Here is a 13,237-nt window from a genome sequence, read left to right as displayed (position 1 = left end):
CTTCTTCATTCAGGGTTGCTAGAGGGCTTGTAACAGCTCATTATAGAATCTGCCTGTGAGGTAACCACAGGATTCCTATGAGGTCTTCACATGTCAAGGGAAGCATGGGAGGGAAAAGTTAGCCTCCCCCGCAAAGGAAATAAAAATTATAAATGGATAGCTGGGAAAAAATATCAATTTTACAACTTTTTAAGTGATCCTTTCCTATTTAGTGCTATTTCAGCACAAATAGAAACTGGGTAAAAAACACTAGTACATGATTCATGTTCATGTCATGAACATGTCGTGTTAGTAGGATCTGTATATGAAAATCAAGGTTTCAGTTAGTATTTAAAGTGTTGTATTGGTGTATATAACTGGCAGTTGACCCTGTGTGTGTGTGTGTGAATAAGTGAATAAAAGCACTCTAATAGGCTGTAGAGAACTCAAGGCACCACTACTATCAGGTTTAGTCTCTACCCTCGTTAGAAATGCAAGAGGGAGGGCGCCTGGGTGGCTCAGATGGTTAAACGCCTGCCTTCGGCTCAGGTCCTGATCCCAGGGTCCTGGGATCGAGCCTCGCATCAGGCTCCCTGCTCAGTGGGAAGCCTGCTTCTCCCTCTCCCACTCCCCCTGCTTGTGTTCCCTCTCTCACTGTGTCTGTCTCTGTCAAATAAATAACTAAAATCTTAAAAAAAAAAATCTTATTCACCAAAAAAGTAGTAAGAATATAAGCATTCCTTTAAATTGAATAAATTTAGCTTTATGAAAAAGACTTACTGCATTGTTTATATTTTTGCCATTTCACCATAGAGCCATGGAAACTTCCCCACGGGCCAGCATAGGTTTGTAGTAGACTCATGGAAATTTCTGATCTGTGCATAATTGTGTTGACTGTGCTGGGCACACACAGGGTAAAGTAATTCACAGTATTTGCCAAAGCAACAGTTATTAAGTGATAACTAAATATAAAGCGTGGCATTAAGCCTTTTGCCAAACAAAAGTATTTTCAAAAAATTTCATATAGCCTGGGGAACCTATTCATTTAGCAGATGGGAAAGGGTAATAAAATAAAAATAAATAAAATTAGCTTTAGAAAATGAAATAAACGCCAAAAGATGCCATATTGTTATTTGTGAAATGTTTGGATAGCAATTGCTGTATTAAAAAGGATTTCATTCTAAGGTAAGGAGGGAAGATGTGGGGGAAACTCTAGATGTGCAATAGACCATTTTGTGACCACAATGCAACTAAGTTAGAGCCAAGACAATTGCAGGGATCTTATTATGGTTATATTTAGCTGTTGAACGAGTGATGGCAACCTTCTCATTGCGTGAGAAAAGATGAAACATATATTTTATTTAATCTTCTGTTTGCAGGAGATACTAGTAACTGCAGTTGAAATTATGCCTTCATTCAGGAGGAGATTGATCATAAAAGATACAGTTTTGAATCTATAGTTGGGTAGAGTGTCAGGAATAAAGCATGGTCATAAAGATGCCAGTTGTGTTCAGACCTGTGTACTGGCCCCATTACCCATGGCCTGGGCCACAGAGGCCTGGACTCCTTCCCCAGGTTGCAGCTAGCCTTCTACAGTTCTCAGTTATCTCATCTGAAGCACAGGAATGGATGCTATTTTTCTCAAGTCCTTTCAATTTGAAAATTCTTTGATTCTAATTAACCCATTTGGCTGGGAATGAGTAGATCAGAATGAAACGGGCAATAGGTCTTACCCCTTTCTAATCACAAGACAACCCAAGTATTGATCTTTCTAAAATGAAAATCTAATCAAACTTCTCCTTTGCTTAAAACTTTGAGTGGTTCCCCAATGTCACCAGAATAAACCAACTTCTAGCATGGCATATGAGGCCCTTTGTGATTGGGCCCTAATAGCCTGTCCTGCCTCCTGTCTCACTGTTCTGTTTCATCCACCTTGTCCTCTTTTCTCCCTTGCCCATTACCTCAACCTCTTCCTTTTTCCCCAACAGAACTTCCAGCCATATTGAACTATGGATAATCCCTTGATCTGGCCATGTTTTCTCTCATTTCCTGGTCTTTAGACATGCTCTTCTCTCTGTCTGGAATGCATTCTTTCCATAGTCCTCTCCTTTGAGTAGCTAACTTCTACTTATTCTTTAGGTTTGGATATAGTGGTAACCTTCCCTGGAATGCTTTTCATACCTCTAAGACGGGGCTAAGTGCCCCTATTAAGTTCTGTCTTGATACCTTGTGCTTTTATTTATTTTTTAAAGATTTTATTTATTTATTTGACAGAGAGAGACAGCGAGAGAGGGAACACAAGCAGGGGGAGTCGGGGAGGGAGAAGCAGGCTTCCCGCTGAGCAGGGAGCCCGATGTGGGGCTCGATCCCAGGACCCCGGGATCATGACCTGAGCCGAAGGCAGACGCTTAACAACTGAGCCACCCAGGTGCCCCTGATACCTTGTGCTTTTAAGTATTCTAACACTATACAGAATATATTCAAATTACCTGTTTGCTCACCTGTCTCCAGAACTAGAATGCATTTCCTTGAGGGAAAGAACTTAGTCTTCTTTCCTTTTGTTTCTCTAGCACTTAGTATTATATAGCAACACTCTATAAATAGTTATCACATGAATCTTTGGATGGATAGGTTGGAACCGAATTTCGAAAAACCTTGAATGAATGTCAGTCCAGCTTGTTGAACTTTTTAATACTGCCACTAGAGAGCCTTTTATAGAAGAAATCAATCATGATGGCAGATAATAACATCATTCTCTGCCTTGCTTGCTCAGTGAGGCACTGTGGAACAGTGGGGCATTTACATAAAATAAATACATACATATTTTGGTACAGAATTAGATTTCATCTTATACAGATTAAAATGCGACTGTTATTGGGTACCAAAGGTTTAAGGAAAATTCTGAGAGATAAAATTCATAAAATTGTCATGAGACTTTTTCTATCAAAAGGGGAGATACCATGGGTATCTTAATTTTAGCTTTTTTATCACCTTCTCCCATGTTGCAGAGCATCTCTCTCTTATGGAATCATAAGTCAGATAAACCCTGCAGTAGAGAATACAGTGTAAGTCGAAAAAGGAATTTTAAATTTACCTATCCCTTTTTATTATCATAACAACCATTTCTTAAAGGCTCATTCCTTAATATCATCAGAAAGAATCTCTGATTAGGAAGTTTGAAGCCTTAGGCATCTGAGAGTATTCCTTCAGAACATCAGGGTCATTATTCCTGGTAGCATTAAAGTCATAAGCATTTTATTAATCAGCCAGGCTAGAAATCAAGATGTTTAACTTGAAAACCCTCTTTATCTTCTCTTATTTCCATGTTTTTCCTGGCATAAGTTGTCAGAGATAGGTGTGGAATTTTAACATTCTTCTGTCTTTATAATTCCAAAACAGACCATGAAAAATAATCAGATTCTGGTTAGTAGGTTTAAAATGTGTGTGTTAAATCGGCCATTTTTCTCTCTGCTTCTCTTGGTGCCACATGGCCTGCCAGAACTGTGGGATCTTTGCTTTGTGCTACCCAGAGATTGTGATCTGAACTAAAGAAGGGGAGATGTACCTGTAGAAGAATTTTACTTATAAGATCATTGAATGAAGCAGAGAGTGATTTAAGAGAGGGGATGTCGGTGCTGTAGGGAACCTGCATTTCCTGCTGAGCTGGGCATCCTCACTGTGAGGGTAGATCACACTTTGCAGGGGAGCACCAGAGATACCCTGCGGGACCATTGCAAGGCCAGGGGTCTTTTGAAGTACGCTTACTCATTCTTCCTTTTCTGTCATTTCATCAGAAGGTAAGTGATCACATCCCCTCTGCTGTCCTTCCTACTTTGTCAGAAAAATGATGAAAAACATCAAGAAACCAGCCATTTAACGGTTTACCTTTGCTCTCAGGATAAAATTGTCAGAGTGGTGAGGAAGCTGCCTCCAGAGTTCCCACACAGAGGCGGCAAAAAATCAGCAAGGTCCCTAGGATTGCCAGAATGCTCCTGCCTGTAATGAAGACAGAAATAGTGGAGTGCAGTTAAGGAAATGCTGTAAAACATTGTAATTAATGGAAACCTTACTGCCCCTTCACAACACTGGTTCCCAAGGACACACCTTCAGGGAGCCCTGTCCCCTAGATTGGAGCCATTGCTGCTTGAGCTCCAGGATGTCTGCAGAGAGCAGCCATGGGGCTTTCTCTGCAGCTCTTACAACTTCCTAGAAGGAAAGAATAACAGGAAAGTGGTGGGATTCTTGACATTTTGAAATCTCATTCTGACAAACTGGAGCGGGGAGCAGCGTTAGAAATGTACATGCAGTCAAGGCAGAGATATTTCCATCTTAGGTCCATAATGTGTGCAGAGCACTGTGCTTGGTGGTGTGGGAGATGGAAAGTTGCATGAAACATAGTTCCCACCTCCAGGAGTAACAGACTTGATGAGGAAAAGGGAAATGCATAGAAAGGCTTATAATTAAAAATATCATGTGGGAAGGGATGCATACGTGCTGCCAGAAAATAGAGAACAGTGGGTCACCTTTTTTTAAGGAGTTTATATTTTTATGATCCACAGAACTTGCTTTACATATGACATCTACATGGCCTAGTAGGAGAGTACAATTTTCAAATGCACGTATGAATGAAGTCATGAATTTCAAGATGTTTCCTCTAGGAGGCTTTCCATGTATCTGTACCTTTTCAGTTTACTGGAGGTGTTATTGACCCAAGAACCATGGCCTCCTTGAAATTTTTTTGCAGAATTTCATAGATATGTATGTGTAGTGTATGTAGTTTCCTGGGGAAAAGACTGATGGATTTCAACAGATTCCTCAAGGGTTCTATGGCGGAAGATACTCTGGACCATGAACAAACAAAGTGCATTCACAGACTCTTATCTGGGCTCTCATTTAACAATTGGCTAGGACATAAAAATGAGTAAATGCTTTTACCTGTTGAATGCATTAAATTAAAGTTGATATGCCACATTCTTAGTTTTGAAAACAGACCAGTTCAAGGTGCTATTCGTCATGAGCCCTGACTGCCGTTTGTGGAGCCCTCTGAGGTGCTGGGTGCTGGGCACGTGGCAGGACACTTTGCATGCATCAGTTCATCCAGCACTCGTGCTCTGTGTGAGAGAGAGCTATTGTTTTCCCCATTTTACAGACAAAGAAAACGGAAGCGCATGAGAACCTTCTTCAGCCTGCCCCCCTAATAAGTTATGAAACTGTGGTTACTTCCCTGGCTTAGATCTGAAACCTGTATGCCCCATAACCAGTCTGCTGTACTGTTCTATGATTTGTAAACAGTTTTGTCTCTTCCCCTCAAGAAATGAATGGCCTCTTCTAAATTGCAGTTTGCTCTTCACAGTCCCTATTTTCTTTTTTAAATGTCAAAATGCCTTTTGAAATAGATGAGCTTTTACAGCTCAACGGCCATTAGGCTTATGTTTACAAATTGTTAGCATTATCTTCAACATAAAGAAATACATGTTAATTAAAATCGAGATCATTTCATCAAATTTGAAAGTGACATAGAACTTTTAATTTCTTTACCAAACTTGCGTGAAGAATTTACCACATACTTCACATCTTTTGTGCTGGATCAGTATAGCAGAGTATGGAGAAACATAGATGCTTGTGGAGGAAACTTTTTAAACTACACCTCTACCTTCATCCCTCATGCCTGCTGACAAACAAACAAGTGTTACTGATGGAAGTGTTTGACATATGAATGCTGTTAGGGGCAGAAGAAAGATGAATACCATATAACATTATTTAGAACCATCTCCATTTTGCAGAATGCTGAGTAGAAAGAAACCTTGTTTGGAAGTTAGGGTCACTGATATGTTTTGAAATTATATATACTTAATTATACATAATTCTTTTGAAATTAAAACATTTTAGAATATGGTATAAAATATTGTAGCCTAATGTATCTCTTTAAAATGTGGCTGAGCAAACTGTAAACTTGAGCTCTTTTATAGTCTTACTGTTGAAAACCCCCTTTTAGTTAAAAAAAAAAAAGAAATCAAAAGTGGTTTATACTTTGAAAATATCTTCAAAGAAAACATCACAAAAGTAAAATTACTTCACTGCTCTGCCTTTTCTTTTGTAATTTTAGGTAAGGCACTGACATTTCTTCTGCTGCAGCCTCCAAGCCCCAAACTTCCTCCACACAGTACGATCCGAAGAACAGCCATTGATCTGATTGGACGTGGTTTCACTGTCTGGGAGCCTTACATGGACGTGTCTGCTGTCCTCATGGGGCTTCTCGAACTCTGTGCTGATGCCGAGAAACAGCTCGCCAAGTACGTGCTCAGTTCCAGTTAATTTGTGGGGTTTTTGTGTTTTTTCAGTTGGTGATTTGTTTTAATAGACAAAAAAAAAAAAATAGACTAATATCTCAATATATGAAATTTTGGATATAGACAGGGAAAGGGAAGTATAGTTCTGTAATTTGGGCACCTCTGGGATTTAGCATTGAGCCAGTGAATGACTGATCTGTGACATGTGCCTTGACATATTATTATGTAATAATAGTGTAAACATATCACTTCTAAGGAAAATTATATATATACTTGCTCAAAAATGTTTTACTGATAGAATACATGGCCAAATAGTTTGGGGAATTATTCCTTCCCACTTGTGGTAATTTTTAAATCCACTTTATTGATTTAATTTGGTTTCACTTGCACACTGTCAAGGACCAGCTGTAGGAAACTGCAGAGATCCAGGGAAGCAATGATGAGAGTAGAGGGAAATGCAGATGAGTTGAAGGAGCTGCTGAAATGAAGTAAGTGGGGAGCCCTTGGTGGCCAAGTGTCCAGGAATGATGGGAAGGGGATTGGGTGTGGTAATAGAGGTTCATGTTGACCTGAGAACTCAGCCTCCTAATTCTTGAAGGCAGGTTTTTGTTTTTGTTTTTGTTTTTATTTTTTTTTTTTTAAGATTTTATTTAGTTTAGAGAAAGAGAGAACAGGGGGAGGAACAGAGGGAAGAGGGTCAAGCAGACTCTGTGGTGAGCACAGAGCCTGAGGCCGGGCTCAACACAGGGCTTGATTCCATGACCCTGAGATTATGACCTGAGCCGAAACCAAGAGTCAGGCACTTAACCAACTGAGCCACCCAGGCGCCCCTGTTTTTGTTTTTTTAGTATAGCCATCCTCGTGGGTGTGAATTCCTTGTGGTAGGAATCCTTAAACTGGCCCATGATGACTCTCTTAATGTAAATGTTATCACCTCTTTGATTTTCTCAATGCATGGCATTTCATTCTGATCTCTGTTGACCTTGGGAAAAACTAGAATTCTCTGTCCTTTTCTTCATGGTTGTCTTTCTCATCTTTCCCTTATGATCCATCATGGCTCTAGGCTCAGGAAGTGGAGATCAAAGAAGCTATTAAAAGGCTAGACTGGGATGCTGTGGCTTTGTCTGCAGATTGGGTATTCCCAACCCAAAGTTCCAAGATGGATTGGTAGGAGACGGTATTCATATCCAATTTAGACAGCTGCCCCCCCGCCCGACCTCCTATCATACCACCACACTTCCTAAACATTACCTCTGTGTCTCTCCCTAGTTCTATGCTCTTCAGCACATCACTTCACATCTTACCTCAGTTCCATCTACAAGTTGGGGCTAATGAAACACCTACCTCATAAGGTTGATATTAAATGTGTTTCCATTTCAAAGTGCTTAGAAGAGTACTTAGCACATATTTAAAGATTGAATGGATGTTCTGTTTATGGTGGTCGTAAGGGTGGTGACGCCATTGTCATTGTTTTGGTGTTCAACAGATCAAGAGCTGCTCGGTTCTAGAATGAATAGTTTGACATAATGGCAGCCAGGATAGTTTCTGGATACAGGTGGCCTGAAGGTTCTTGGTTGACTTTAAGAATTAGGAGGGAACTGAGCCCATGAATTTGAAGCAATAGTAAGAGGCAGCTGGCCTTTGTGCAAAGCCCAGAACATATTTCCAACCCTTTGCCCTCCCGTTAGCTGCAGCTGCCCTGCATACCTTCCAGTTCTGTTTTGACCTAATTTTATAGCCTATTTTCACAGCTGATCTAAACACAATTTCAAGAGTATACAGTCTTGTTTTGTTGTTGAGAAAAGTGATGGGCTTTATTTTAGGCGTAGTATTTAATATTTTGTTTTATTTTGTTTTTAAATCAGTTTACATGAAGCTTATATCAGCAAACATAAAGATGCACTGTGTTTTATCTACATACAGTATGTCCACAGACACAAATACTTTAGTTCTTCAGTAGGTAATTTAAATCTTGCTATTACATCCTTTCTGTCATGAAGATTAGTATAACTCTCTATACACAGCTCTAAATAAATGAATGTATCAGCATGTAGCCTTGAGGAGTCCAATGTAATTTTCATCATGATAAATTGCATAAGAAGCAAGAAAATGTTTGCTTATTAATCTATAACAAGATTTAGATTGAAAATGGCCTCTTACATCCATGACATACTTGGTACAGGCTGCAGAAGAACTGAAATGGGGCAAAGTGGAGCAGGGACGTGTGCCTCTTACCCCTCTGAGCCTGATTGACTCTGTGCACCATAACAGTGCTCGGCCACCTCACTTCTGACTGCGATGTTCAGCTTGCTTTATGAAGAAGCTTTTATGTTAGGCTTGTGTTTTTTAAAATTTCAGTTCATGTTAATTGAAAAAGAAAAAACATACACAGTGCTTCCCTCTTTGTTCCCATTCTTATGAGTTTATGATGGAGGGGATTGAGGGGGGCAAGCGGCTCAGGCTGCTCCCTAGTTCTGGGGAACACATATGATAGCAGAGTTTCTTTCTTCCTCTCTCTCCCATATATTGACATCCTTTGTCAGAGATGATTCCTGAGAGGTCTCCTGAGAAACTATAGATGACTCGATTGATAGGGCATTTTTCCAGAATTAAAATGTCTTTATTTTAGAAATAAGACTGATGGGGCACCTCTGTGGCTCAGTTGGTTAAGCGACTGCCTTCGGCTCAGGTCATGATCCCGGAGTCCTGAGATCGAGTCCCACATCGGGTTCCCAGCTCGGCAGGGAGCCCACTTCTCCCTCTGACCTTCTCCCTTCTCATGCTGTTTCTCTCTCTCTCTCTCTCTCAAATAAATAAAATCTTTTTTTTCTTTTTAGATTTTATTTGAGAGAGAGAATGAGAGAGAGAGAGAGCACATGAGGGGGGGAGGGTCAGAGGGAGAAGCAGACTCCCTGCCGAGCAGGGAGCCTGATGCAGGACTCGATCCAGGGACTCCAGGATCATGACCTGAGCCGAAGGCAGTCGCTTAACCAACTGAGCCACCCAGGCGCCCCTCAAATAAATAAAATCTTAAAAAAAAAAAAAAAAAAAATAGAACTAAGACTGAGAATTTTACATCTTTGAAATCAAAATAACACCGGTTGTTTTCTAATGTTTTCAACTATTCTACCAAATTTTAAACTATGTTAACTAAGCAAACTTTTACTGAGTAGTTAATATATGGAAGGAACACTATTGGGTCTTGTATGTAGTTACAAAGTTGCATCAAACACAGATCCTGTCTCCAGGGCACTTGCAATCTGAAGGAAGGATAAGATCTTCCCTGGGGGTAACCATGATGCAAAGAAGGAGGAGAGTAAAAGGTAGGGATGCTTAGAGGACAGGGAGGTGAATCACAGCTGGGCCCTCAGAAAGGATGCCAGGAAGAGTTTTATTTGCATCTCTCATTTAAATAATTTTGAGGAGAGGCGGAAGAACAAGGACATGCAAAAGGACAGAGATGGGAAGGTACAGGCATGCCCAGCAGATGCTGATGAGCTCCTTAGAACACGTGACCGTAAACATTGTTTTTAACTAATTTTATCCATTCCTTGCAGAACTTAAATTGTGGGGAGTGCCCATCTAAAACTTGAACATAAGTTCCTTCCCATTTATCTCTGGGCAATAGAATTAGGGCTAAAAAGGGGATTGGTTTCACCTTTTACTTTATAAAATGATCATAAACATGATAATGGAAGATTATAAAATGAATCAGAAAGAAGTTCTGTCTCTTGTCCACAGAAACACTGCTCCACAGAGCATGACCTGAGCTGAAAAAGGTGCGGTTCAGACCTAGGTCTCGCTGACTCCACGAGCTCTGCTTCTCCACTGTGCCATCTTGCACCCCCACAGTTAAAGATCCAGAGAATGCCAAACGTAAAACAGCCTGTTCAAAGGACGTAAAAGCTGTCAACTCGGAATTCTCAGCATACTTTCAGATTTTAAAAATACACTGAATGAAAATTCCCATCAAGAATTTTATACCTTCTAGAAATTAATAACCTATTTAAATATCAGTAAGCTCCTTGAGTGCCTGGGCCAGGTATTATATATTTATTCATATTTATTCATAACACTGTCACATGATTTGCATTCAATAAACATTTAAGTCAAAGAATTTTAGAAATGAAAATCTTCAGCAGCATTCAATCCAGAGCTCTCACTATGCTATTCAATAAAAAACAGGGTTAGGAGAGATGATACAACTTGCCTGAGATCTCACCAGTACTAGAAGATCTAAAGTATCACCCAGGTCTCTTCTCCCATACCTGTATAGTTACGCCACCCTTTAGGTGACCAGTGATCCACAGGTAGACTCTCTAAGGAATTTTTAAATTAATAATTATGGGCTGCTCATTCATGATGGACTGTTTAATAGAAAATGCAGGCTGCTCTTCATTGAAATCATAGATAGAGCCATCCCTGCCTAATTGTGAGAAAAATAGAAACATGCAGTATTATGTTTTTTATAAATCCATCATTTTTTAGGTCACCATGGTTATGTATATATGGATAAAATCTTAGAAACAGTAGAAAATCATACTTTGTAAAAGAACAGAAAAAAATCCTTGTGCTTTTAGAAGGCTAGACTCCGTTCTGTGCATGTTGTGGTCTGATGGTGATTCTGTTTTCCTAGTGTGGGCAATCTCTCATCCACTGCCACGACGGAAGAATGTTAATGAATTACCAAAAGCCCATTGCTTTTCTGGAAAATTCATAGTTTACCAAACTTTAAAGGAAAAACATCTAGTCAACTAGAAACCACACATGCTTTGATAATATACAGATAAGCCCCATATGTTAGAAATACTCTTTTTGAACTATATATAGTTCTATATAGAGAGAAAAAGAATTGACATTTTAACTCAAATTTCAACCGTATTTTTTTATATATGGGGTAAGGGATAGAGAAAAGAACATATCATATACACACTAAAGTATTTGAGGATTTTATATTTAAACTATTTTTCCTATTCACATGACATTTATTTATTTATTTTAGCGAGAGAGTGCATGTATGCAGGTGGGGGGGGAGGGGCATAGGGAGAAGGAGAGAGAAAGAAGCCCAAGCTGGCTCCATTCCCAGTGCGAAGCCCGTCACAGGGCTCGATCTCAGGACCCTGAAATCATGACCTGAGCTGAAATCAAGAGTTGGACATTTAACCAACTGAGCTACCCAGGCACCCCAGATGTTTATTTTAATAGAAAATGTATAATCTGAGGAACCCATTTAACTAAATTTTGTTAGCATAGTTTTTACATTATAACTCATAGTTGTAAATGTATACAACATACAGGAAATAGGTCTAAAAGATAGGCACTTATTGGGCGAATCACCACATTTGTGTTTAGGAGACTAATGCCACCTTTGAGTTATCAAATTCAGTTTTAACATGACAGACAAGAATTGATGATTCTTTATTACATTAAAGACTCTTGTTAGTTCATCTGTTTTTACCAGGAGGGGGTAAGATGGAATTCCCAGTTGTTAGGTAATTAAGTATGTGTTTTCAAAATAATTTTAGTCTTTGTTTTCAATGAGTGTTTTCAATGCCCTGTTGCTCTTTATCTTAGTCAGCTTGGACTGCCATAACAAATACCACAGACTGGGGGACTTCAACAACAGAAATTTATTTCTCATAGTTCTGGAAGCTGGAAAGCCTAAGAACAAGGTGCTGACAAGGCAGGTTTCTTTCTGAGACCTCTCCTCTGGGCCTGTAGGTGGCTGCCATGTTGCCGTGTGCTCACAGGTGGGAGAGAATGAGAGCAAGTGTTCTGGTGTCTCTCATACGGCACGAATCCCTTCATGAGGGCCACACCCACCTGGCTTCATCTAACCCCCATTACCTCCCAGAGGCTCCATCTCCAAATACCATCACATTGGGGCAGATTTTCGGGGGACACAAACATTTAGTCCATAATACTGTTGACCATGATTTGTGGGTTATTCTATAAAAGTTTAAGTGGTTTTTCCCCCTGAATATTCTCTTACAGTATTCCTTAATTTGACAGATGGGGGAGTCTGACAATTGTAGATGGTGACATTTAACTGTAGTGGTCTTACATGTGACTTTTAAAATGCTTTTACCACAATGGAGTAATGGTTAGAACAGGATTAATGAGCAGTCATGTAAGGAATGAGCTCAGCCTGAGTGGACTATTTTTCTATTCATGATTTTTATTTACAGTTTCTATCATCTCTGGTATTTCATATGCGATGTGTGTACTGAAATGCTGAGTAAAATAGAGAGTATGTCATATCATATTTTTTAAACTAAAGACCCATCTTATAAACCTATATAACAAATGATCTGCATAACAGCTGGATAAGCAGGATCAGCTGAAAAGAGTGAGTTCTGTGTTTACATACAGATTCCAGAATAAGGCAGATACCCCTTTAATTTCACACCTCTGATAGTATGATCCTTCTTCATTCAGTTAGAATCCCACATTAAAATATATCACATACACAGTACACCTTTGACTTTCAAGATAACTACATGTAGAATTAGACTTCGTCTGTTGGGACTACTAGATCAATTACTTTGACTTCATTGCTTGGTCAGTTCAGTCAAATAACTGGCTTAAGTGATTTTTTTTCCTGCTGGATTTGCCAGGTAACTTCATTTAGCGCATAACTATTGAGCTACCACTGTGTCCAAGGGCTGAACTAGGCACTTTGGGGGGATCACAGGATTAGAAGGCATGGTACCAATCTGCACAGAGTTCACAATACAAAACTAATTCATAATGCCTGGCAGAATCAGATTCAGTGCTAAGAGCCTAGAATAAATGGGTTTCGTTGTTGGTTGTTTTTGTTTCAATAGATTGTAATTGAATGCTCTAGCAATTGCAGAACAACACGTAGGCTTCCACAAGAATCGAACAGAGGGGAGGGAGGAGAGTGTGCAAATGGGGGGGGTGGGTAGTGGAGAAGCATAAGCCACAAACTACAGTCAAAAAAGGAA

At 39.7% G+C, this 13,237-nt stretch overlaps 1 protein-coding gene across 2 annotated transcripts in view; it reads left to right on the top strand.

The window, feature by feature from the left end:
* Nucleotides 1-13,237, top strand: part of WDR7 (WD repeat domain 7) — a 359,672-nt gene that overhangs the window by 247,306 nt on the left and 99,129 nt on the right. For both annotated transcript variants that reach the window (XM_045886644.3, XM_045886643.3), the window contains one exon: nt 6,086-6,272. In XM_045886644.3, coding sequence (XP_045742600.1) covers nt 6,086-6,272 — 187 coding nt within the window. The remainder of the gene's footprint in view (nt 1-6,085; nt 6,273-13,237) is intronic.

Source organism: Mirounga angustirostris, unplaced genomic scaffold (genome assembly GCF_029215605.1).
Source record: "Mirounga angustirostris isolate CCGP_5_RB_7025 unplaced genomic scaffold, mMirAng1.0.hap1 SCAF_14, whole genome shotgun sequence".
Lineage (NCBI taxonomy): Eukaryota > Metazoa > Chordata > Mammalia > Carnivora > Phocidae > Mirounga > Mirounga angustirostris.
The sequence above is the reverse complement of the archived record's forward strand: the minus strand, read 5'-3'. Positions and strand labels throughout refer to the sequence as shown.